At 40.4% G+C, this 26,877-nt stretch overlaps 1 protein-coding gene across 1 annotated transcript; it reads left to right on the top strand.

The window, feature by feature from the left end:
* The first annotated feature begins 1,013 nt into the window (after window positions 1-1,013).
* Window positions 1,014-25,093, top strand: UBE2J1 (ubiquitin conjugating enzyme E2 J1). Its single transcript, XM_032185653.1, has 8 exons — window positions 1,014-1,082; window positions 9,819-9,892; window positions 11,004-11,135; window positions 11,814-11,898; window positions 12,718-12,823; window positions 15,107-15,236; window positions 19,277-19,408; window positions 24,525-25,093. The coding sequence occupies exons 1-8, from the start codon at window positions 1,052-1,054 to the stop codon at window positions 24,792-24,794; spliced, it is 960 nt and encodes a 319-aa protein (XP_032041544.1). The 5' UTR covers window positions 1,014-1,051; the 3' UTR covers window positions 24,795-25,093.
* The last annotated feature ends 1,784 nt before the right edge of the window (window positions 25,094-26,877 follow it).

Here is a 26,877-nt window from a genome sequence, read left to right as displayed (position 1 = left end):
CATTATCTGTATGCAACTTTTTTTTGGTTTACAACTGTTTTTTGTTGCTGTTCAAGCAAAGAAGGAAATGGGAAAAGAGAACTACGACATCAAAACGCACCAAAAATTAGTTTCATGTGGAAGAAAGGGATATAAAAGTAGCCTAGACAAAATTAAGGAGAATTTCTGAACTAGAAACAAGGGTGTCAAGCTCATGTTGTTGAAGACAAGCACGTAAAAGCTCAGACATGTTTCTTCATTCGCAGGGAATTAAAGTGAAACTGAGACTGCTGAGAACATGAACTCTTTAATTTGGTATGCATTTCCTTAGCTGTAAGTTGTTACAAGTGCTATCCCAAGTGGATTGTGGCTGTTACCAGGCAGCTGAGAGACCAAAATTGTAGATGCAAACAACAATTCCTCTGGCCCTGTGACACAGGAAGGGGGATCTGCCCATCAGGCTGAGCTTTGCTTTTGCTGGTAATTCTTGCCTAAACTAATTGGTGCGTGGCACTGTTTTAGACTTGCATGATAAGCAAGCAAACGTGGTGCTAGTAAATCTTACAGCTAAATCTTTCTGGATGAGGCGTTGGTGGGGCCTGTGAGGGCTGGAAGTGTTTTTTAAACCACTCTGCTCTTGTTATGAGGTCCTTGGGCTCCTTACAGCCATTAGGGTCGGAGGAGACCTCCGAGATCCCCTGCTCCACCACCACTGTCACCCACTGACCGTGTCCCCAAGCACCACTTCCAGCCTCTCCTTGAACACCCCTGTGCCACCTCAGGGATGCCACCTCCCTCTCCCTTCCTTCCAGAGGAATAAAAACAAAAACAAAACAACAAAAAAAAAACAAACACCAGGCGCTATGGCCGCAGCCCGGGGGCGGTGCTGCCGAGGCAGGTGCCTCCCTCCGCGGCCACGGCGGGGCCGCTGCCACGTCAGGGGAGTTTCCCGGGGCCGGGCTCTGCCTTCCTCCTCCTCCTCCCGTCCCTTCTTCTCCTCCTCCTCCTCCCTCCTCCTCCTCCTCCTCCTCCTCGTCGCTCGTCCCCCGCTGCCTCGGCGCTGCCCGCCGCCATGGAGGGCCGCTACAACCTCAAGAACCCCGGTAAGGCCGCGGGCAGCGCCGGGGCGGCGCAGCGGGGACCGCCCGAAGGGCTTGGGGGGGAGCCGGGGCCGTGCCGCAGCCGCCTCCTCGCCTTTATCTCCTCTCCTTTATCTCCTCTCCCGGCTCGGCTCGGCTCGGCTCGGCCCGGCCCGGCCCGGCCCAGCCCAGCAGCTCAGTGCTTTGGGGCCAGGCTCTGCCCGTGCTCCCCCTGCCCGCTGCAGGTGCTGGCGGCTCCGTCCCGCAGCCCTGCCGCCGCGCTGCGAGGCGGGGAGGGGCTCGGCCGGTGTCAGTAGCAGGCTTGCTGCCACAGCAAGCTCCCCTCCCGGGTGGCCGACCTGTTGCTAAAGTGTGTCTTCTGCCCCCTCCCTCCTCCTCCTCCTCTTCCTCCTCCTCCTCTTCCTCACGCCCAGGTTGCATAACCGGGCGATGGGGAGCGCGGAGCAAGCGGTGCTCTCCTCGCGTTTATCCAGCACCGCACTGTTCCCAGGGGAAGGCTCGGTGCCCCCTTCCCTGCCTCCCCCATGCTGGGCATGGTGGCTGTGGGGGCTGCCAAGGCCACCCAAACACCCTCACCACCCCTGGTGTGCCACGTCACTGGGGACGGTGGCGGTGACCTGCGTGGTGTGCCCGTGGCAGCTGGGCACAGCGGGCACAGACGCGTGGGTTCACTGGGGAGAGTTTTTCCCCTCCGCTGGTACCAGCTCCTCTGGTTTTCAAGGCAGAAATCCCTTTGCTGAAATCGATTTTCGCCACCTGTGCAGCTCCACGGCAAACAATCCTCGCCTGGGACAGGCAAATGATTCATACGGTGGGTCAATACCACTTCCCCGAGTCAGATGTGCTCTGTGGCATATGGACGGTGAAGGTCTATACAAAGTTTGTTTTGTAAAACACTTCAATATTCACTTAACATGTTGGAGTCTTTCATTAAAAATACAGGAAAAAGGTATTCAATACCCAAAAGATTCAGAATAAATCTTGTTTCTTCAACTGTTATTGACCTTTAAAATGAGTTGACTGGTTTGTATACAGCCGTTGCCCTTAGCCTACCACTTCTTTTTGCTAACCAGGTGGATACGCGTATGCGGTTATTTAATGCTTCTATCTGTTTTACAGATCTGTTATTGTTAAATGTGCATTTTAATATCCATTTTTACACTTGCCCGTTCAACCGAAGGCTGAAGATAGAAATGTAGAATGCCGTAATCTTACAGTGGCTTTAATTAATGTAAACATACTGAAATACTTAATAGCAAATCCACCCTGTCTACCATTTCAAACAGTGACAGAACCTAACTGCTCTGTACCTGCAGGAGGGGCTTTGCCTGTTGAAATCTTCTGGACTTGAGCAAACTCTGATTCCAGATGGTGACTTCTGCCTGCTAAGTAGTTTTAAAGAGAGCAAATACCACCTACAGCGTTCAGCATTTAGTATGGTACTTTAACAATTATGGTAGTTTTAAAAAAAATTTGAGTACAATTAGAGAAAAACATTTTAAATAGGAAAACTTTGTTAGCAGAAACCTGTGCTTTTGTTGATCTTCTGAAGCCAGATTCTGCTGTAAAGCTGTGACATGAGCTGAAGTTCGTCAGTGATGATACGTGGCAGCGTGGGCACCTCTTCTGCGAGTAGGTGTGCTAGACTGGGTTTGTGAACAAATATGCTTCCAGATAGACTATGTAAAGAACACCATTGCTACACAGCTTTGTCCTGCTGTCTGGCTGCTGCTAGGCTACATATTCATCTCCTTCCTCATCAGGGTTTCTCCAGTAGATGTTAGCTCATCCCAGTGCATCTACAAGATGGTGTCTCTCCACGAGGCAAATCAAGTTGTTCCCTACCTGCTGCCTCTCTGCCGAGCGCTGTGGGTGCTCTGGCACTTCTGCCTTATCCAGGGTTGTGTGGTGTGACCGCTGAGGGTCTGGGTTTGGGATGCTGACTTCTCTCGGTCACCCTTTTAGGGCAAAGGGGTACAGAGACATTCACCTGAAACTTTCTACTCCCACCATTAATTTTTGGAAGAGGAAGAATCACACACGCTGTACTTCAGGGGTCTTTGTATTGCTTCAGCAAGGCAAAGCTTTGTAAGGTTTTGCTTCATATTTTTATATCTATTCTTGGCACTTCTAAAAGGGCAAGCTGTTTTCTGTCTTTAGGATTCCGCAATGGATTAGTCAATGTATACGGCCTGCTACCATATGGCCAATAAACCTCTCCTAGCAGTATTAAAGCTCGGCTGACTACAGCACAGACTTCATCCTCGCCATGCTTCAGGAACAGCCCTGTTGCTGAAATTTGTAAGACACCTATTTGGAATAAGCGCTTGGCTTTTTCAAACGCTGTGACCCTCAGGCTGCTGCGGGGCAGACCCCAAATCTTGTAGTCGTGCTTTCGTAGCGACAGGATTCCTCGGCCTCCTCTTTCACGTGGGATGTTACCAGGCGTCTTAGCAGGTATTAGCACTGAGATGTGTGAGGAATTATGAATAGCTACTCACACAGAGCCTACAAAGAACAGAGATATTTTGTTTTCAGTGTGTTTTTATTTGTTTTTAGCAGACTTCTTTATCTCAAGGCTGCCTGGTGGGGCTGCGGAGAGCAAATGGGGCATACGTACGTCCTGCATTTGCCCAGGGACAGTGCCTGTGCATCCCAGGCATGCAGGGAACACAGCGTGCCTAGATTGTGATCCTCTTAGCCATCATGTGTATTGTGCTTGCTGCAGGGTAAATAAATGCTTTTCCGATGAACTGTACTTTTCTCTCTAGTCTATATTTTTGACAAGTAAGGAGTATTCCCCGCCGCCAAGTGTGCATCAGTTCTTTGTGCATAACAACCAGTCAATAGGAAATAGCCGGTGGGTGCTGTGCTGCTAAGTGTCTTCTGTGAATGAAATAAAGATTGATTTTTAGAAAAATAGAAGGTTTAATGGACATTAAAATTTGATTAAACTTGAAGATGTTGTTTGATCTTAGTGTTTTCAACCAGCACTTTAAATTTGATAGACTTTATCCTGTTCTCTGTTAAGTTGACTGAGCAGTTTTGAAATGTAGCTGCAGAAAAAGTGCTGTACGAGGGAGACAAAGAAAAAAGGCCCGTCCTTCCTGAGGATGAGAGCAAGGAGAGAATAGTTTAGTTAAAAGTACTTTTTTTTTTTTTTTCTTTCTTTCCTTTTACTTTGTATGAGTGCAGGAACCTTGTGGGCCTTGGGAAGGATGTATCCGAGGGCCTGAAGATGTACAGCAGCTGGCTGGCTTCTTGGCAAATGGTGTTTCTTGGCAAGTGGTGCTTCCGTTTGTTATTGTAGCAAAAGTTAAAGCAGCTGTCAAACTGGGTTTTAAAATAAAAGCAGTTTGGGAACCTGTGTCTCCTCCAGACAATTGTTATAGTTCTGCAATTGCACGTTTCAGTTTTCTGATACTTTTTTGTATTATCTCAAAAGATCAGCATGAAATGGGAACTTCTCTAACAGAGAACGTAGCAGAAGCAGCACGTGATGCAAGCAGACCTGATTGTCTCCGTTTGCTTTTATTTAGACAGAGGAGTGTGACTTCTGTAATACAGAATTAGAGAAATTGTTTTCCATAGATTCATATGTTTAGAGTAATGTTGAAACTGTAGTAGGCTTCAGTTAGAGATGACTGTGAAACGGTGATGCAGTTTGCTTGAGACCAGCTTTTTAATTTCTTCTTCATTTTGCCAATTCCTTCATCGCTGGAGGATGAAGGTTTGATAAGGTGGTCACTGGTGCTATGGGATGAGTTGTTAGCTTTATGGGTTGCTTCTGTTGTTGGCTTTCTGATTTTAGAAGACTCAAAATCTGGAAATCCTTGTATGTAAATGAGCTTTGGGCTGATGCAAGGGCCTCCTGTTGTTGAGTTTTCAGAGTCCGCTGTCCCATCATAGACTGAGGCAGCAGGAAATTTTGGAGAATCGTTGGAGAAGAGTATTAAAGAAACAGAATACGTAGTATATTCTCCTCGTCCATGGTTTAAGGACTTGGCCACCTGTTTTCCAGGAATTTGATTTTTGGATGATGTAAGAAAAGCTCACGTGTCCCTGTCACAAAGAAGTTCCACATAGTTTACTGTTTAGGAAACTTTAAATGTGGTCTTGATTCAAGGCTAAATGACTATACAAACTGCTATGCAAATTTTACGTGTTAAGTGGCGTTTTTATGAAATGATATACAAAAACATAAATATATATTTATAAATATTTACAGGAGCTCAAAAACCTAGTTGAAGACAGATGTGAACTCAGAAGGGATAAGAAAAACGGGAGGGAGATGAATAGGGACAAAGAATGTAGAGGTGGAGGACAAAAGTGTAAGTAATGTGCAGTTTTATTTCTAGAGTAGATGCTGTTTGGCACTATTCTGCAAAAGGAGAATAATTTTTATTTCAGGGTACTCTGTCTCCTGTGCCTTTTTCCCCTTTTATTGTATTTTAATTCACTATGATCATTCGCATATTTTAAGCTGTAGAGGAAAATGATGTCTGTAAGGGAGCAAGTAGCATGCAGTTATCCGCTGGCACTGTGCAGGTAGCTGGTGGGAACCTGTTGCTGTCTCCTTATGTATAGTTGTAATAAACCAGCTTCTAGAGAGTACAAACACTAAAAACTATGATTAAAAGTGTGATTGTCCATATTAAGCAGCTGTCATAGAAGTATTTCATAGCTATCCAGCCTGGAAAGCCGGATATAAGAGTCAAATATGACTCTTTGCTTTAAATGCTTTCTTGGTGCTTGTTTAGTGACCACACCACTCAGTGATCTTTTATTTTTGTAGCTTAAAATGTGAAAGCTCATTGAGTGTTGTTGTCTTACAAGAAATCCTGTGTACTTAACAAACACACACAAATTTGGATCGTGCAGTAAAAAATGAGCCAGGATTAGTGTCTGTGCGGTGGAACCGCCAGCTGACCTCACTGATATTTTTCCATTTAGCTGAAATTCAGCTTGCCTTTAGCAACTTGGCTTCTCTTTTCCCTACAAATACAGAATGGTCCCTGGCCATGGGACAGGGGGGAAAAGCAGCTGGTTTTCAAAGGACTTTCCCAAGATGTCATCCATCTAAAGTTCATCGAGCAATTTTGTTGAAATACGATACGCTCTTTCGTTCTGCTAATGCTATTTTCTTTTATTATTTTCTAATGGTATTTTTCTCATTGTAGGTAGTGGTGGTGTTAATAGACACACAGGAATGAAAATGGCCTGCGTTTTGCTAACAGGTTAAGTGGGCTCTAGGTAGTAGTTCTAAAACCCTTCATCCCAGAGATATTTTATGGGACTTTTATTAATAAAATTAATGGGAAAACTTGGATTTGATAAGTAAATTACACCTTGCCTATCTTGGTCAGCAGAGCCGTTGAAAACCAAGGATTGCTTTTCCTGTATTTCTCCTGTGTAGACCTCTAAATCTCATTAAAAATGGAAAAAATATTTATAGCTGCCATCAGACAAAAACGAAACAGAAAAAGCAGGCAGCATTTCCTGAAGCAGTAAAAGCTATTAGATTGTTTTATTTCTCCTTTTCCAGATCAGGTAAGTCAACTTGAAAGACTGAGATCCCTAGCTTTATGCCAGCTATTTTTGGGTCCTCGCTTTATTTGTCTCTGTACATTTTTTTTCTTCCCCAAACAGAAGAACTGAAAATGGGTAGAATTAACTGGTTGCTATCCATTGGAGGAAGATATTGCCACATGTGAGCCTGATCACAAACACAGACTTGTTTCACTGACAATCCAAGTGTTAGAGGCAGTTGGAACTGAATTGCTTGGATCACATTTTCTGGACTTTCAGTGAGGAAAAGTGTGCCGACTTTGTTATGTGAAAATACAACTTTTTGCATTGTTATGTATTATTGCCATTAATACCACATGGTGATCTTGATCAACTCAATTTCATTGCCCTACGTAGCCTTCATTGATAATGTAAAAATGAGCTAAAATTCCACCTCGTTAGATACAGAGCTTTGCTTTGTTAGTAGGCTGCTGTAAGGCTAGATGGAATTGCTTTATTTTATGGCTATCTGTGTTTTCATAATAGCAGTAGAATATTACACCTTATTTTTACAAATCTAAGATGAACACCACAGATGTTCAAATCCCATCCTTTCTTTAAGCAGTAATATTTACATTTAGGAAGGCTGATCATTTGATTTTTTTTTTTTTTATATTTTTTTTTTTGTACAGAGTATTTTTTTGGACTACCGGGTGCAGACTATTCTGAATGGGCAAAATAGCACGTGAATGTGACTTCAGGGCAGGTTCAAGAGAAGCCATTGTGTGTGGCAAAGCGAAGTTGTGGGATGGCTTAAACATCCCATGAAGCAGGATTTGACCAGGACACATCTTTTTGACAGAAATAAAGCTGCAAGTCATCAAGTTGTATATGTGTACATCACACAAATTCTGCTTGTTAACTGTGTTATCCCCCCAAAAAAAACAAAAACAATGGATGCTTTTTGACTTGATGACAGTTTGCAATTTTTATTTTGAATGGGGCCAAAATGTTCTCATTTTTCAGAATTGCCACTGCCAAACTTTTCCTTGGATGACTCAGTGTGATTTCAAGTGGGCTGAAATGCCGCGCTTTGCATCACAATTCTTTTTAATGAAGCCTGGATGAGTGTCGGGTACTTGTTGCAGGCAGACTTTTGGAAATGATTTTCATTTTTTCCACTGCGGTTTCCATTAGCCAAAGGAGGGGCAGTGTTCGTGAATACTGCAACTTGTATTTAACAAATTTAGTGGGTTTGAAAAGCATTATGTTCCATGTTTTCAGGGTGAATCCTTGGTGATCAAGCCAGATCTGGGCAACTTGCGTTGACATTTCTCAACCATGTGGAAATCCACGTGCTGCTTTTTCGGAAGACGTGTTCGGTTGTTTAATACTGAAAACTTCATATGAGCAAATTATCTCTATGGTGTACAAAAGCTAAATGATGTATTTTGGAGTATTTCATGTTCACAGGGTAGAGCAGTGTTTCAGGTTCTTTCCTATATATTCTACACAGGCTCATTAAAATAGAATAGCTGTAGCCCGGCTTCTGTTTTCAAAACAAACAAACCAAACCATGCTTTAAACTGCTTATGGTTTTGAATCCTGCCTACCAGCAGCCCAGCTGCTTGCAGTCCACACCTGGCAGCCGTCTTGGTCTTCTGATGTTTTTTCTTGATGGGATTTGCTCCGTCTCCCGCTTTTCTTTCTTCGGCTTGTGAAGGGAAGTATCCAGACAGACCTTTTCTGGTCTAGGCTGACTTTTTTCCTTATTCCTCACTAATGAACTGGTAAACCTCATTGCAGATGAAGGAGCCAAGTTGTTCTTGGTGGATCCCAGCCACTGCTGCCTGCGGCGGGACCTGGTGGGTTCTGCAGGGCTTTATCAACACCTCCTGGAGGCCGTGGCAGGAGGAGGATGGCTGGCAGCAGCCAGTTCCCATGCAGTCTGTTTGCTTTTTGGGCTGTAAGAAGTGCAGTTTTCAAACTTTATGCTGTCGTTTATAGCTGTCAGGTAGTGCAAATAAATAAAAGGAGTCTTCACAGTAAATTGAAATTCAGATTACTCTGTGGGAAGGTTAGAGTAGCTTCACGCATAGCACCAGGAAGGTGAGTAAATCCATGGAGTTGGCTTTGTAAATCAGAGTTATGGTTCATTCGCAGTGTTACCAAACACTGTTGTTAAAAGGGACTTTGGGCAGTCTTTCTCCCTCTTTGTATATAGGTAATTACACAAGTGAGAGGGACATCCATGGTTTGAATTGAACATGGGTGATGGAGTAAGGGTTCCTGCTCCCATTATAGCTTCTTAAAGAGGTGACAGAGCTATTTTCATTTCTTTTTTCAGTAATTTGGGGATAGTAAGGACATTCTACCTAACCTCATTCATGGGGTGACATCCTGCATTTTCTTGTCTGTGATTGCTGTGTTTAATTTGCTTTCTGATTTGGCTGAGTTTATTAGGAGTTAATGCACGATGCTCATGAGAGCGCCTGGCTGGACAAGTGATGGGACAAAACTTACTGAAGGTAAAGGAAAAAGGTGATGCAGAAAATACAGATCATGATGCTGGTTCTGAAATGGACGGTTGGAAAGGGTAGCTGAAGACTAGCCTAAATTTAGGACAGAAAAATACCTTTGTGTCCTACCTCAGTAGCAGGTTCAAATTACAAAGACCTGGGTCAGTTTTTTCTAGCTGGGCATGTGCGTTATCAAATGTGGTATAAAACCACATCTCCTTCTGCTACTGATGTGATGGTTTTTCTCAAGTCTTACTGTCACCTTTTTTGGATTAATTAAGGGACGAGCCATCTAACAGTCATGAGAGGTGTCAGGAAAAAGCTTGTTATGATAAAATATTAGGTTTGGTGGTCGTGTACATCTTCTATTTAAACACTGAAGCTCTGTCAATGACATTTGGTTTTCCTTCAGTCTTTGGTGCAATTAATAACACAATGCTGCTTTAGCCACAGTGTTAAGGGTTTCTTTTGAGAAACTTGGAGACCACACAGCATATTTTTCATAACTCTGTGCTACATGACTCATTTAAAAGATTTATTCAGTGTGAGTAATCGATATTGTGTCTCGGATTATTAACTCCAGTGAAGAAGCTGCGGTGAGTTGAAAAAAATTAGCTGAAGGGAGCTCTTCAGGAAATGTTTACGCATTTTTGTGTGCAGTATGCATTAATTTTCTTCTGTCTTTTCATGTTCTGTGCTTTCTCTTTTTCAGCCGTCAAACGTTTGATGAAGGAGGCTGCAGAACTGAAGGATCCTACAGATCATTATCATGCACAGCCCTTGGAGGTTTGTCTCTCCATGTGTTTACAGGCGCTTGTAATGAGGCAGTGTGGTGTATACTATATGTTCTCCATATGCAAATGTATTTAAAATCTGACATTTGGATACATGCTTGAAGCTGGTAGCATGTTTCTAGGTGCTATAAAATATATGTTGTTATTGACTAGCTTTTGTTATTATTGACTAGTTTTGGTCTGTAACTTGTTTTCTACTTTCTGAGGTGAAACTTAAGGTCTAGTTCATGCTATTGTAATTTAAATGAAAGTCTTATTTTTGGGGGTTAGAACAGTGACTTACTGGGAAGAGAACAGTGACAGATGATGGGAAATGCTGGAAATGTTGACATTTCCCTTCCATCCTTGAAAAAGTTACAGCTAGATGGGCAGTCACAGCCATGTGATACCAATGTTCAACATTAGTTATGAGATCTCATTCACCAGCAGCAAGCTTCATTGGACTCATGTGGTAACAGTAGGAGTTGTTCTGTTCGTAAATATTCAGGGAGTTGTGAGCATCCCAAGGTCTGATGCACAAAACCAAACACAGAACCCCCAAGAAATAATACTTGAGGAGAAGTTATTTACGTGTCCAGCAAAAGTGTTCCAAACTCTGCCTGTTGCAGTAAGGCAAGGTAGATGTTACAAAAGTCTTTGTGGAGAAACAAACGAGGATGGAAGTTCTCTGGGACCTGAGTTGCCTTGGGCACAGAAGGGACCTTGACAGGGGAGGCTGTTAACGTTCTTACTTGGAGTGGGCCTCTTCTCAGTTCTGTAGAAACTACTATTCAATGGGGCAAAGACCAAGTTTTCCTTTATTTGTCTTGGAATATTCCATCTGTCAGGGAAAAACTCTTGTCATAACTGGTGGAAGTAGTATGAAAACCTTGAATAATGAATTTGAATTTACCAACAAAGCTCTTTTGTAAGAAAACTACCAGGAAGCTACACCATTTATCCTTTTAGGCAAAATCTTTGTATACTCTTGGTTGTCTTACTCTCCATTTGATTCTATTTTCCTAAAACTCCCTCTTTGCTTCTTCTTTAGCCTGTCCTTGTTGCAAGAAAATGGTGATTAGATGTCTACTTCTTTGACATGTTTCTTTTTGTGGGCATTTTAGGATAATCTTTTTGAATGGCACTTTACTGTTAGAGGCCCTCCAGATTCAGATTTTGACGGAGGAATTTATCACGGGCGAATAGTATTACCACCTGAGTATCCCATGAAACCACCAAGCATTATTTTGCTGACGGTAAGAATGTTTACTAGTTTTTCTTTTTTATGTTATTCATTGGTTTTACCTTGGGTATCAGAGAGAGGTTCCTGTACTTAAGGAATTTACTTATTTTTGTAAGAAAGAACTTATTCTTGTAAGAAAGGTGACATAGTACAGTTAATGCTGCCAATTTAATATCAGAAGTCTTTCAAGGTGTTCAAGAATTTAATACCAGAAGTCTTCCAAGACTTTGGTGTTCTGTCATTATATGAAAGTTGGCACCTAGTCTTCCCCAGTTGTAATCCCAATTGCTGATGTGGTTGTCGAAACTTTCTGTTGCCTGCATGGGCCCTCTTGGTGTCTCTTGGCATGTGTAAAGAAGACCTATGGTATCAGTGAAGGCCCATATTTCTGTCTAGTTTCACAGACCTATGGCTTTGCAGGCTCTCCAGATTTGTACGGATTAAAGGAGTAACAGGAAAGCCATTGTGTTGAATTGGGACATATGAGGTATCAGTTCAGGGTCTCTTCATGCATGAATAGAGGCAAATGGCAAACTTCTGTGTTCAAAAAGCCAAATGCCATTTTTGTGAGATTGGCAGTGATACAATTGTCAAGTATTGTTTGTATATAGACTTATTTGATGATCATTGTTATAACTTGTACAAAAAAAAATCAAGCACATTTTATGATATCCTTATTCTTCTTTTAAAGGCCAATGGCAGGTTTGAAGTGGGGAAGAAAATTTGTTTAAGCATCTCAGGGCATCATCCTGAAACATGGCAGCCTTCATGGAGTAGTAAGTAATAAATTATTTGGAAAATGTTACCTGCACTGAGCAACTAGATTTTTAAACTGAAAAATTATACTGCAGTAGTACTTCACCAACAGTTCATCAAGAAAACTAATTCTTAGTGATGTAAAGCAGAACTCTTGTGTGCCTACCTGAATTCTAAGAAACCCTGGAATTACTGTACTTCTGGTCTTCACCGAGGAGTGAGCAGAAATAACACTTTGTGCTTTTGCATGCGTTAATTGATTTATTTGCATAGATTTATTTGACAAAGCCCAACTGAATTACAAGCTACTGATTCTATTGTCAGGATTTTTTTATTATTACGGTATTGGAAGAATAAATGGAAGTGACATCGACACTGCAAATCTTAAGGAGAACTGAAAGACTATCACCCTCACGTTGAGTAAGAATATAGGATAAGAATATAGGGTGCAATTTCTATTGCTGGTGCTCCACCACATGCACACTTATATTAATATCTGTCTACCCATTTTTATTTGGAGCCCATTTTTGAAGTTTTGGTCTCTAACCTTTATGCAGCATTGTTGTAACAACTTAGCTTTCCTTCTCTGTGTTGGCTGATGGGAGTATAAGACCTTAACTTTCATTTATAATTTGAAGCTCAAAAAAAGAGTTCTTGTTCCGTATAAAATAAAACAAACAAAAAAGCCAACAGTGCTACTTGTACGAAATTCAGACTGCTTTTTTGGACAAAGTGAAGTTTTATGGGCAGAACTGCAACTTTTTATTAGTGAGTGAAGAGTAAGATGAAGTAACCATTGTTACTGCAACCTTATTTATATCTCTGTTTCCCAATTTTAGTAAGAACAGCTTTACTAGCCATTATTGGATTTATGCCAACCAAAGGTGAAGGTGCAATAGGATCTCTAGATTATACACCAGAAGAAAGAAGAGCTCTTGCAAAGAAGTAAGCACTAATTTTGTTACTGTGGGTACATACATATGTATCTTTTACAGTAAGGCATTGAGTAAATAGGAAAAGTCACTTCAAGACTGTTCTCTCACTTTCATTTTAAATTAAAAGACAAAACAAAAGCTTTATGCCTTGTATCTGTATTCTTTCCTGAATATTGTGCAAGCTCAGAACTTACAGTCAAATGAAATACTTTGAGAGGGCTGTGTTCCTGCCAACATTGTGTGGTCAAATTAGAGGTTCATCTCTAATTCATTCTTTAGAGATATAATTAATATTATGATATGGTGGTAATTGTGCTGCGGAAGGAAAATAAATGTGATGGAGGTGATAGTTAGTGTGAGTGATGGAGAAAACAAACATAATAATGAGGCCTTGTTTCCCTCAAGTACATAATGAAACAGCAACAACAAAAAATCTGAAGTAACAGCTTCTGAATAATTTTAGGAAATTAATCACAAATCTAATTCTAAGTTACAATGGAGCGATTAGCTTGGTGGACAAAGGAAGAGCAGCAGATGTTGTCTGTCTTGACTACAGCAAGGCTTTTGGTGCTATCTTCCTTAATATCCTCATAGAGGAATATCACGAAGCACAGCCTGGGTCAGTGCACAGTGAGGTGGGTTGAGAACTGACTGATCCGCGTGGCTCAGCGGACTGTGATCAGGTGTGTAAAGTCCAGCTGGAGGCCAGTGGCTGCTGGTGTACCCAGGGGTTGATACTGGGCCCTGTGCTATTCAGCATCGTTAATGACCTGTGTGATGGGTCAGAGTACACTCTTGGCAAGTCTGCAGACAGTACGAAACTGGGAGGAGTGTCTGATACTGCAGGGGGTTGTGCTGCCGTCCAGAGGGACCTGGGCAGGCTGGAGGAGTGAGCTGAGGGGAATCTCATGAAGTTCGACATACAGAAACATGAAGTCCTGCTCCTGGGGAGGAATAACCCCGTGTTCTAGTACGTGCTGTGGGCCAACTGATGGGAAAGCAGCTTGGCAGGAAAAGAATTGCAGGTCAGGGTGGACATCAAGTTGACCACGAGATAGCCAAGTGCCCTTGCAGCAAAGAAGGCTGGCAGCCTTCTGGGTTGGATTAGGATGATCATTGCCAGCAGGGTGAGGGAGGTGATCCTTTCTCTCTACTCAGTGCTGGTGAGACTAACTTGGAGCACAGGGTCCAGGTTGGGGCTGTGTCCAGTTCAGGATCCAAGATAGGTACGGAATTACTGGATTGGGTTCAGTGGCAGGCTGTGAAGATGACTGAGGGGCCGGAATATGTTTCATATGAAGAGAAACTGAGAGAGCTGAAACTGTTCAGTCTGGAGAAGAAAAGGCTCAGTGGGCTGTTAGCAATGTGCACTAATACCTGAAGAGTGTAAAGAAGGCATAGCCAGGTTCTATTCAGTGGTGCCCAGAAGAAGCAGTGGGCTGAAGCAGAAAACCACAATATTCAGTTTGAATGCAAGAAAACACTCTTCTGTTGTAGGGGTGATCAGACACTGGCGCAGGTTGTCCAGAGAGGTTGTGGAATCCTTTTCAAACTTAAAAGTATTCAAAACCTGACTGGAAATGGACTTGGGCAAATAGTTTTACTTGACCTTGTTTCTAGCAAGGAAGCTGAACTAAATGATCGCCAGGGCTCTAATGCCTTATTTTGCAGTCAGATGCAAGCTTATTCTACTATGCTTTGAGCTAATCAGAAGCTGCAGCATAGCACTGTATCAAAGCTTATAAATCCTGTGTAGGGTTTATAAACTTGTTGGGTTTATTGGGTCAGTCCAGGTAGTATAATAAGTGTATTTCTGGTCAGCATGAAGAGCTGCCTTCAGTATGTCCTGTAGACAAATATGCGTGCAAGAATAAAGGTGATGCTCTAGCAGAAGCTGAAACTCCTGGACTTGAGGTGCAGACTCCTGAGTATCATTTAGTGTTTGTAATAATAGTTAACTTTTTATAATGTACACTTTTAATTTGCTTTATATCTAAAATAAGTTTTAACATAGTTAAAATTTATTAATATAGTACTAGGTAGTCGTAGTATGTAGGTAAGCTAATATTTTCCTAAATGTTGGAGGGAATATGTATTTATGATATAGACTATTCTTAATACATTTCATTACCTTTTTCAGGGTAATGCATTTTTTTGGGAAGAAAGGTACTTTTAAGCTACTGGTCTTGAAACTACTTATCTTTCTGTGGATTGTTTTGCAAATAGTTTGCTTAAGCAAGCACACGAGAACATTGAGAACATCTCATTCTGAGCTATGTCATTCTGTGGCCAGGTCACAAGACTTCTGTTGTGAAATGTGTGGCACATCGATGAAGACAGCCCTCTTACCACTAACATCAGGAAGTGGGTCAAGCCAGGCGGACAAGGAGGCTAAAGAACTTGCCAGACAAATTAGCTTCAAGGTGTAGTAACTGTTTAAACTTTTTTCTTTGCTGTACAGAATATGAAAAAAAAAAAAAGTGGATGAAAAATTTGTAAATTGAGGGAAATACGTTATTTTATAAACCTTCACAAATCACTATGTGGAAACCTGTTTTTTTAGGAGAGACTGAAAGAGAAAAATGAGAGTAGATCTCTGTGAATGTGACAATAAATAAACTCTGCATCTCAAGCAGTGATTGACTAGTTATAATTTCAGAGGTGAACACTACAGTAAAAACAGTGGATGTTAGTTTTAGTTCCATGTTTTTAATCACTAGTAAGATGATTAAATTCTTCAGACTTAGTTTTATCATAAATATGTTAGGAAAGTTTGGGCAAAGCTAACCTAAATTTTTTTTTCCTATGTGACTTTTTTTTCTTTTGGCTTATGAAAGGAATAAAACATATTCCTACTGAAAAATGGTTGCAAATTCTTTTGAGCTACTCTGCAGATGAAGATACTGAAAGTTGAACTCTAGTATGAAAGTGACTCTTACCCAAAAATGTGTTCTCTAGCTTGTGTTTCAGTAAAAGTAAGGTTTGTTTAGCCAAATATGTGCCGTAGAAAATTGCATGTCTTGCATGTACGGGTTTTTTTGGGGGGGTTTCCACTAAACTCATCATTCTTCCACTAAGGAAGAGTGCTGTGCATGAAGGGAGGTATCTACAGTGAAATACAGTATGGCAGTGTGGCATTGGTGCAGAATGCATCCTTGCTCAGGATGGGAGTGCTAGTATGTCCCTTTCATTGCCAATGTTTTTCTAACACTGTTCCAAAAACTGTGTTTTTTGTGTTCCCTGAGAATGAAGATTGCCCGCTAGTGAGCATCACTGCCAATTTTGCAGGATCTGCGTGTTCCTTTTTGATCTCACATCTACACATGTTGATGTGGTTGAGTCTGTGTGTACTACTGCTTATGGTAAAAACACTTCTAAATATTTTTACAAGGATGAGGAACTACAGACACAGAGTTTTCAAGCTGAGCTACCCAGAGAAACAGTTGGGACTTAGCTGCTCTTGACTCCTTTACAATATATAAGGGCTAAAAAGTATAGGATTAGTTTTTGAATAAGCACTGCTAATCTTCATCACAGAAATATTAGAAATATCTAAGCATAATTTCTTTTTAAGAAAACTTTTCTTATGCTTCATACCTTTTTCATTTTTAACCTTAAAAACTTAAGGGCATCAGTCTCTAAAGAATATCGATGCATTCCATGTATCCACATGTTTAACTCCATCTCCTAAGAGAAAGCATTCGATGAGGAAAAAAACGGACAAAAATTCAGGTTTCAACAATCTTTTTGCAATATTTCATTCTGTTTTGCTTTAATACAAGGCAAATTAGTCCTCGTCGCTGGGTGCTCTTTCCCTCCTTTTCTCAAGTCAATTTTTTTAAACTTCCTACATTCTCTGCTTTGCTTGGCTTTGTGATATTTTGTGATGTTTAACATTTATGTGATGTTAGACCGAGATATACAACTTATGAATTTGTAGCAAAATAATAGTATGAGTAAGTACCAAGGAATACAAACATTTTCAGTAATTTGGACATATTCCTTATCAATTTATGGGGTAAGTTTTTCACATCAAATTGCAGGTTGGATGTATAATTAGGTGAGCTTCCCTACTAGCAACGTATTGGCAATGTCTGCATTATCTTCACCTTTACAGAAGAGGTTCCCTAACTTTTCTAGATGATCCTGGGATTATAAGAAATCCTTTCATACCAGCCTTAAGCAAAATTACAACTTTTTTTTAAGTGCTTGTGATTCATATTGGGAAAGGAATGTGAAATTCAGGGGGCGGGGGGAAAAGGCATTTCCTAAATAGTTTTTCTGCTTCTTTGAGCTCCCGTGTTTGTTTCTCCATTTTAATAGAGAATTACATTTTTTTAATCAGAATTACATTGATTTGCAAAATGTTTTCTGCATTTTTTTGTGCATTTTAGATGCTATATACCATAAACTCCAGTCAGCTGAAAGAGAAAAAAAATATATGACTAATAGCATTTGTATTTCTGTAAAACAGAAAAAATGGTATATCTACATGGTGCCATCACAAGGCATACGGTGCCATCACAAGGCATACTCTAGTACAATTTGTTCTCCACCCACCCTAATTATTATGTTTAAATATGTTGATCTTTCCTTGAGGTCTGTATTCTCTCTAGCTTTTCCAGAAGCAGAGGTAAGAGGATCCAGCAAAGGATGGAGAAAAGAGACTAGTTTGGAAAAAAAAAAAACACCTCAATTTGGGAAACTTTGAAGTACATTTTTAAAATGTATTTTTTTTTTATATATATATATATATATATATGTTTTTAATTTTAGTATTACTATATTTAGCATACTAGAAATCCTTTCATAAATTAGTAAATCAAATGCACACTGCAGTGTACATGCTTCATAGAGATTAACAGAAAAGATTAAAGGAACTCTTCTTGGAAAAAGCAGAAGTATTAAAAAGAGCAGTCACAAGTTTGAGGAAGGGAAGTACCAGCTGGACATAGGAAAAGAATATTCACCATGTGGGTTGTCAAATGCCGGAGCACGTGGCCTGGAGTTGCTGTGATGTCTCCAGCTTTGGAGATGCTCCAAACTCAAGTGGACGTGACCCTACGTTGAGGAGGGAATTGGACCAGGTGATGTCCAGAGATCCCTTCCAGCCTAAATTATTCCATGATTCTGTGTTGATTTGGTTTGGCCCACATTTGAGTCATAATTTGCACTATCCTAATACTAGAGTTTAGAGTAGATCAGTGCAAAAGGAAGTATTTTTAAATCTTTAAACCATCTTCAGATCATTTCAGTGACATAGTATTTCAGGAAAATGAGAAATTATATATCAAGAAATGGGGAATTTAATCCACTCTCTCCTCCCCCCAGATAGTAAAGCGGAAGAATATTATCCTGTGATCTTATTAGCTTATCTACATAATTGGTTTGTTTCTAATATACTGTTTGTATTTCTTAGTAGCATTACTTACATCTGTATTTGAAGACAGGTACTAGTTCTTAGATTTGGAATTGTAATTTTTGCAGAAAAAAAAAAAAAAATCCAGATAACGTGATCAGAGAGGTGTAACACTACTCCTGAGGGAGAAAGACTAGCTTGCTGGTTAAAAACTGACCTGGTCCTGTGCCCCTCCTCCTCTTTTTTTAATTAAATTTGGATATGTATATGTTGTAAAGTGTTTTGGTTCAGGACTATGATGTGATGTCCTCCATTCCAAAGGGATTATTGCAAGCACGTGTATTGTTTTAGCAAGAGTCTTGTTAATGATCCTCGATGTGTCACTATAGATCTACCAACGTCTCAAATTTCCAAAAGCATGAGGCCTAACCTCTGGGAATTGGTGCTTATTAGACATTTTCTAAATCATATAATACAGTATTATTAAGACTGGTATTTTTACTTTTGCTCTTGTGCTGAAATTTAAATACTGAAAGCTGAGTTATGGCTGCCTGACACAGAATCATGCCATGCACGTGCACCCATTTTGACTCTGAGGCAATTTTGGGATTAGAACCACTATAGATTAACATTAACATAGCACGCACCTGAGGCTAATTATCCCTGCTGAGAAACAGGCTATATTTGTCCACATGTGACAGCATTAGTCAGCCCTTACTTAAGGATCATGAGAAACAGAAGTTTTAATAAAGTTGTTATTTCTGGCATAATTTTGGCCTGGATCTTCTGAATATTTTTTGTAGCTCCATTCATTTGTGTTTTTTTAATGTTACACCCATTATTATGTACAAACAAATAGAACAACAAATGCAAAATAGAACTGGGATATTGTCTGAACTGATGTTTGTTCATCTATAGTCTTTTTTCTTAAGAGTTAGTTTTTCTTAAACTTGATGATGAGTTGAAATGCAGTTGACGTACTTGATCACTTCAGTAAATCTTACATTCTGCATGCCCTAGAATGGGCATTCCAAGAAGAGCCAAGTCTGTTTGGAGTAATTTTGATCTCACCTCTGAAGCGTATTTATGTACTATTCCTTGTAGGCAGAAGTCAATTCATCGAGGAAGTCAGATGCTGAGCCTTCAAACTCATCAGGATCGAACCGCTCTGCCACTTCGCCTGAGCCCCAGCAGGATGGTGCAGCTCGAGCATTCCAGGATCCAGCCAGTGCGATGGTACGGCCCGTGTTTGAGCTTTATCTATGTGCATAGTCTGAACACGAAATCTGTGCTATTAGCTGATAGGAGGCTTCATCCCGAGCATAGAGTCCATATGTTTCTTGTAAAATTTCTGCATCCCTATAAAATCTTCAGCAAATAGGATGCTGCTTTTGGAAATAGAGATCTTTTGTTTTCACTTCCTTCTTTTAAAAAACAAACTTCAAATAGCTTTCTTTTATCCATTCATATTCCCAGTAGATCCTTTAATGTATGGGGTAACACTTCATTAAAGTATCACGGTGTCTTAGGTACTACTTACCCTTCGCATAATAGATCACAGATGTTTTTCAATAGAATTCTTAGCTAGAGGCAAAAGCTGCTGCAGTGATAATTTGTAGCCTTTAAATACTAAGAATATCTTCCTGCTTTTATGGTCTAAGTAAATTTGACTAAAATATTCTTACTGTTTGAAGTAAATGATACGAGATTCAAGTCTTAATGCCGGTAGGTGTAGGGTTTACATAATAGATTCGGAAGTGACCGAGGCCTGGTAGTGGGCCAAGGCAGCTGCTGTTCCGACTGTGGCAAATGCAATCTAAATTCACTGATAAATTGCAGACAAATCCCAGCTAAGCTGTGTTTTTTAGAGAGGATGGGGCTGCAGATTGGTTAAAAAAAAATAAAACACGTCAAATAACGTCAGACCATCTGTTGCATGTTTGCAACATATTTTCAAGCTATGTAGAAATATAAACATGCTAATAGCATACGTTTTTTTTTCCATGAGAAGGATTTTTCCAGATTGTTCAGGATTTAATAAACCATTTTGTTTTATTCTTCTCAATACAAATCCTGGCTAATACAGTAGAACTGGCCAAAATACCGGAGCATCAGTAGCATTTTCTTGAGGGAGGGGGAAAAAAAGAGACTTCAGAAAAGGCTGATTTTGATTACTCCCATTTCTGAGAACAGTTTCATTCAATTATGCCAGTCTAATGAGTGATGATGAACTTAACTTACAGCAGAGCAGTCCTATGTGAAATGAAAGCTTTAAACGTTGTAGAAATGTATATTAAATGTTTATATGTCATACATATAAACATGTAAACGATGAGGAAGTGGATTAATGTTTTAAGGGAGCTGTTTCATAAGCATTCCTTGAGCTTAAAGAAATACCTGTTTCTCTGAGTTGCCACCTTTTGGATGCTAGGAATTTTCTGGAGCCATTATTCATGCTAAAACATACAGAAATCTTCACACAGTACGCACAGGCCGGAGGCCTAGGTGTGCTAATAGGCATGAAAGTGTCCGTGCAAATCTCAGGTTCTTTCTGCTCAGATGGGCTTCTTGAACATATAAATTTCTTTTAAGTTGGTGGTTCTTTTGGAAAGGCCTAATTATGCCTTGTTAAGTTGAAAGTCACAGATGGGACAACATCAAAACTATTTTTTTCTCTTTTTGGATAAAATGTTTACCCCTTATTTCACAAGTGCATGTTTAATTAAAAGCTATTGGAGAAAAGTTGCTGTTGTGAACTTGAAATTTATGCACTTAGATAATAAAAAGAGTGGAGGCAGACCCAGTGCTAAATCCTTGAATTAGCTTGGGTAATTTTTTGTAAAATAGTAGATGTAATATGTGTGACTCTGAAGTCATGGGACCTTATGTCCTGTTACACACTACGGAAGGGAAAAAGTAGCAGTAATCAAGCAGGAAGAATGGAGTATATTGCCTGTGTTGTGTTATCTTTCTTCTGGTCTTGGGACACTTAAAACAAATAGATGCTAAGGAAAGGGTCTAACTGTAGGTGAAGAGGTGAAAATCAGCAGGCTAGGTTTTACACTAGGAAAGCAATCGCCTACAGACTGCTTCATGGGTGAGTTTGTTCTTCTCTGCAGCAGTTGTCCTGTGATTTGTACCTTTAAGCTACTTGAATAGATGGGGGGGGTTTGCAATGAATTAATAGCAAGGCATTTGCGAGCACGGTGATGCTTCTTCTGGGGTAGGTTTAGCTGAATTCTTGCATGAAAGAGCACTCTGAAGTGGTGCAAGTCACTGGCATGGGCACTGCTTTGAGTCTGCTCCATCTCTTCTGTGTGGGGCTCTTATTGCTGAAGAATTTCTCATCCCATTAGAAGAAAAGATACTTTGAACTTACTTTCCCTTCTGTCAGCTATCACTGTCAGGAATACAGCTTACTAATGAGCCACCAAGACTTGAAATATTTCACAGTTAACCACGGTTTTTACGTCAAATTAAGTTTTAAAACCTAGTACTTTTGTTTTAGCAATGGCAATTATTTATATTAATGGCAACACTAGTACATCTCTCCTGTGTGTGTGTGTTATTTTGCCATACCAATAGCCAGTGTTTTGATGCCACACTTAAAATTACTACCCTGTCCTCTTTGTCCTGTTCTCAAGCTGTAAATGAAGTACATCCCCAGTGCAATATTGAGTGTATGTTTCCTGAGTTCCTGTCATTTAAAAAGCAGATGGAGGGATAGAGATGGTCTCTCCAGCGCAACACGTGGTGATGAAGATGGCTTTTCACTTAGTACTGTGTACTTGTGAGGAGTGTGAAGCCAATGCAGAATGGTCTGATAAAGTGCCTCTGACTAGGCTACTCCAGAAAAAGTGCATTTTTTTAATTTTATTTTTAATTTTCAGTAGTTATTGATATCTCCTCAGGGCAAAGTAATGGTAGATTACTCCCAGATTACTCCCATTTGAGTTTTCAGACTGCAAGCAAGGTCCTGCTGGAAGTTGATGTGTTGAAAGTACTTGCCCTTTTCATTAAGAAAATGGGATTCTACCACATCTGACAGAAGAATGATTCTGAGTTAAGGTATAGTAGATAGTCAGCTCGGACTCAGCTACAGATGGCCACCTGCCATCCCAGTGACCACCTCAGTGTCACAGACCAACGTCAGTGTCCATGCTCTCATTGCGGTCTGTGGGACTGCTCGGTGGAGGCTGGAGAGTGGTGCAGCTCTCTGAGCAGCAGAGGCTGAGACCTAGCCTGAGAGAGGGATATCCCAGTCCCTGTGAGGTCATGCTAAGAAATAAAACCCGGGGAAGTGGACGGATGAAAAAGTTATGTCGTTATGAGAGGGTTGAGGTCCTGCTTCCCAAGACGCAGTTGAACATTGCTTGCTGATAGGAAGCAGAGAATAACTGTCTTCTCCTTTTGCTTCTGTGTGGCCTTTGCTTTTTCTCTTTTCCTTTAATTAAACTGCTCCTTATCTCAACCCACAAGCTTTTCTCTCTTTTTTTTTTTTTTTTTTTGGTTGTGTTTTGTCCCCTCTCCCTCTGAGGAATGAGAGGGGGAGAGCGGTGTGGTGGAGCCCATCGGTTATTAAACCACCACAGCTGCTTGTGAAGTTCTTGGCTGTCTCTGCTGATAAAACCCCAGGTGGAAATGAATCCATTTAAAAATATTTTTCTTTGAAGCAACACAGGCTGCTTGCTTGCTTGAGAAACCTATGTAAACAGGCAGGCTGTCAAATGTGGCAAGGAATTACATCGGTGCTGTATTGCTGATAAGACACAGGGGGAAATACTAGTGATGGGTAGGGAGGAAAGGAAGGTCTCTTCCCTGGACTTGTTAAATCACTCACCAGGTGACAGTTTGAAGATTTTTTTTCCCCCCAAATACAGAATATGTGGCCAGAGTCACGGGACTTTGTGTGGCTTACTGTCTTGTGCATCACCAAACTTGATACTCAGCAGAGGACGTTCCCTCTCTGGCAGGTGTGGGAAGGATATCTTTTGTGGTTATAGCAGCTCACTTGCCAAAACAGTGCTTAGGGTTATGGATACTGTGTCATTAAAAAGCTTCTGTTTGGAAGCAAACAAACCCTCCTGAATTCCCTTTTTGCCTGCTGTAATGATAACCTCTTTTATTAGGGGGGCAAGCTAGCTTTGCAAGTAGTTGCAGGTTGTATTACAAGGAAGTACCCGCAATCTGCTCTGAGAAGTGAAAAGAAGACTTTATATATATATATAAGTCATGTCAGCTGCCTGATTCAAGAATTAAACATCTTGACAGAGTTCAATTTTAATTTCCAACAGCAGTGCCATGTCACTGTTTTAATACTATAATGTTGCAAATTTGAGCCTTTCAGCATCAGGAGCAGGATCAGGCCCGTGGAATACCAAAATCCGTGGCTTCGACCTTACAAACTGAAGGATGATTCTGCTTTAGGATGACACTCTCCTGAGCTGCGTAACAGCTGCTGTCGCTTATTTTGTCGCTGCCTGTGGTGTCGCAGCCCAACCTGTGACCAGCAGAGGGCAATGGGTGTGTGCGTGCACACACCCATTGGTACATAGGTACAGAGCTCAGTGACTTGTGCAGGAATCTGTGTCCAGGGATTTTGATTTGTGTTTTGCTTCCCCAGTGGTGGTGATGAGAGCAGAACCCAGCTGTCCACAGGAAGCAGTGCTTAATTACAGGCCTCTGGACTTCTCTCCTTCTTATATTGTCCTCCCCAACTTGCTTCCTCTTCAGTGTAGGTGACGTTACGAATCTTCAGAGACTCTACGGTCTGGAGGATTACTACAGATTTGTTGAATGGCAAGGAGTTAAGCAGGTTCTAGACAAAGACATTTGACATATCTTGATCTGAAACTAATCTAGAATTCAAATATTGTTTGACAGGCTTTCTTCAGACTTCTCGTGTCTGTAGAACTGCTAATTAGGAGCTTGAAATAGACTTCTCAAGGTTGTTACATACATCAATTTTGTCCTTACGCTAACAGTAATAGTAGTTATCTTATAACTACTAGTGATGTTTTTATCAGACTTTCAAGTATTAAGAATTATCTGGAGAGTACATTTTAGTTCTGATGATTTTATTCATCACTAGTTTTATCACACAGAATCACAGAATTTCTAGGTTGGAAGAGACCTCAAGATCGTCGAGTCCAACCTCTGACCTAACGCTAACAGTCCCCACTAAACCATATCCCTAAGCTCTACATCTAAACGTCTTTTGAAGACCTCCAGGGATGGTGACTCCACCACTTCCCTGGGCAGCCCGTTCCAATGCCTAACAATGCTTTCGGTAAAGAAGTTCCTAAAGTTCTTATGTACTGTTTTGCCTCAACTCTTTCTGTTTCTTTTTCAGTCCGAAACTCAGAACAGCAGCGCAGCGTCCAGCCAGGAGCGTGCTCCATCAGTGTCCACTAATACGTCTCTGAGCCCTCGGCAGCGCCGTGCCCAGCAGCAGAGTCAGAGACGGGCTCCGTCTTCGACCGACTTCAATCGGGTGCAGCAGCCAAGAGTCAACGCCAACCACACCGGGTCAACTGTTCTGATCGTCCTGCTGACTTTTGCGCTGGCAGCTCTTATATTTCGAAGAATATGTTTGGCTAACGAGTATATATTTGAGTTATAAGGCTGTTTCTCTCATAAAGACCTGTGACTTGAAGGCTTCGTTGAACATTCTGTATTGGGTTTGACATAAGAACTGTTTACAAAAATTACTTTTGTATTTACGCGTTAAGTCCTTACGAATGTTACTGTACCTACAGGTACATTACTTGTAAGAAAAGAAAAGTCTGTTTAACTACAGCAAGTGTTAATTTAGTGCCCACTATATCCTTGGAGAAACAGTGTGGTGGAATAGTAAGGTTAAGGCATGTGCGAGGGGAGTCAGTTTCAGTAATTTATTAACTAGAAAAAGACAGTTTTAAAAAGTGGTTGATTCACTTTTTTTTTTTTTTTTTTTTTTGTTAATAGAACATAAATGCAGTTAATGACCCAATCTAAGTTAGTATAATATCTAACCTTGGAGACAGAATTAAGAAGTGAAACACTACGATGTGTTTGGGCCCCAGTGAGCTCTTAATTTAGAGGGGATACAGTTTTGTAACCACGTTTGTTTACCGTGACACATTTCTAGTTGGGTGGGAACACGTAAATTGGTTGAAATTCTGGTTTGCATGTGTGAAAGGGGGAAAGGAGTAGGGGAGGTGAGAAGGGGCCAGAAAACTATTTGCATTATTTTGATTTTTATTTTTTGGGGAAATAAGATTGGATAATCTTATTTGCAAGATTTGAATGTCCTCTTCTAATACTCTCAAATGTATATCTTGCTTTTTTTTAAAATTTGAAGATTATATAAACATGTCTATTCTTGCAATAGTTATAAATATGTAATATAATTATTTACCCAGAGCTATTGTCTTTTAATTATACCAGAAATATACATAAGGCATTAAACTGAATGTTTCATATGTGGTTTTATTTCTTAGAGAAAATTTAAACATTATTATACTTAAACTCTCATATATGTGAACTTGCTTAAGAAGAAATATTTATTAAAACCTTGGTAGTAATAAACTGTTTCAAGCCAACCTTTGGTTATGTTTCAACTATCACAGGGGTTTTATTTGTTTTGTTTCAGTGGTTTGTAACCTGGAATCAGTATTGGACCCAGAGGCTTTTTCTGTATTATTGGTTTATTAAAAATAAATAACGGTTAAGATATTCATGGATGCTGTGAAATCATACATTTGGGCGGTAGACTGAAAACTGTTAAGGTTTTAAGAGGGTTTGTTTGTGGAATCTTAAGTATTGCAGTGAAGTAGAGGAAAGCAATCAGTGGAATAATTTTCCACCTGTGTTCTGATGTTAATGCACTCTAGAATGTTTATTTAAACGACAGTGGAATTCAGCTGATCTTTTGTTGTTGTTGTAAATAACACTGAGTTAAGCTAGGTTTTCATCGTGGTTCTAAGCCAGTATTTATTAAGCTACCTACAGCTCTCCTAACTTTCATTAAATGTAGTGTGCATTAGTGTTTTGAAACATTAAAGTAGCTATAACAACTTCTAAAAGAAGTAAAGCCCATTCTGTGTTTAAGAGGGGTTATTGAAATCTAAAATGAAAAACAATTTTTTTTTTGACACTTGTGGATTGTTGATAGTCCTGTTTGTGGAACAAAGATTAAAAAAAGAAAGGTTTTATTAAACAGTTCACATTCCACTGCAGAACAGCTTGGTGTCCTCTATGTAAGTGATGTGTTTCCTATTTGTATATTTATTTTGTTAGAAATGTTTTTCTAAACAAAATTACAGGTCCCGTAGCCTCTTAAAATAAAAGTACTGAATTTCCTGGTTGGTTTCTTGTTCGAGTACCTGCTCCATTCAAAAATGGCAAACCTGGGCTCACAGGGAAGCGTTGTGAAAGGGGTTGGGCACACAGAACAGCAGAGATGGGTTTTGGCCTTCCTGCTCCTTGGGAAGCTTTGCTTTGAATGCACATTTCTTTTCCTTTTTTTTTTTTTTTTTTTCCTAGAGCCACGCTGCTGTTCCAGTCAGACTTCTGCTCTTGTACCCGTTCGTCACCCCTCTCATGACCAGGGCAGATAAGTCCTCTGCAGAGAGGCCATCTGTGGAGGTGCTGTTAGGAAAACAACTTATAATGGTTTCTGAAAACTGCTTCTCTGTTGTGACTAATAAAAGAGCTGCTTTGGA

This window comes from Aythya fuligula, chromosome 3, assembly GCF_009819795.1.
Source record: "Aythya fuligula isolate bAytFul2 chromosome 3, bAytFul2.pri, whole genome shotgun sequence".
Classification (NCBI taxonomy): Eukaryota; Metazoa; Chordata; class Aves; order Anseriformes; family Anatidae; genus Aythya; species Aythya fuligula.
This window is presented reverse-complemented; position numbering and strand designations above follow the sequence as displayed.

Excerpts from the sequence above, each read along its gene's own strand:
- UBE2J1 (XM_032185653.1), top strand. The coding sequence starts at position 1,052 with ATGGAGGGCCGCTACAACCTCAAGAACCCCG. Across the intron at positions 11,899-12,717 it reads ATGGCAGCCTTCATGGAGTA|TAAGAACAGCTTTACTAGCC; the intron begins GTAAGTAATAAA and ends TCCCAATTTTAG. Across the intron at positions 12,824-15,106 it reads AGAAGAGCTCTTGCAAAGAA|GTCACAAGACTTCTGTTGTG; the intron begins GTAAGCACTAAT and ends TTCTGTGGCCAG.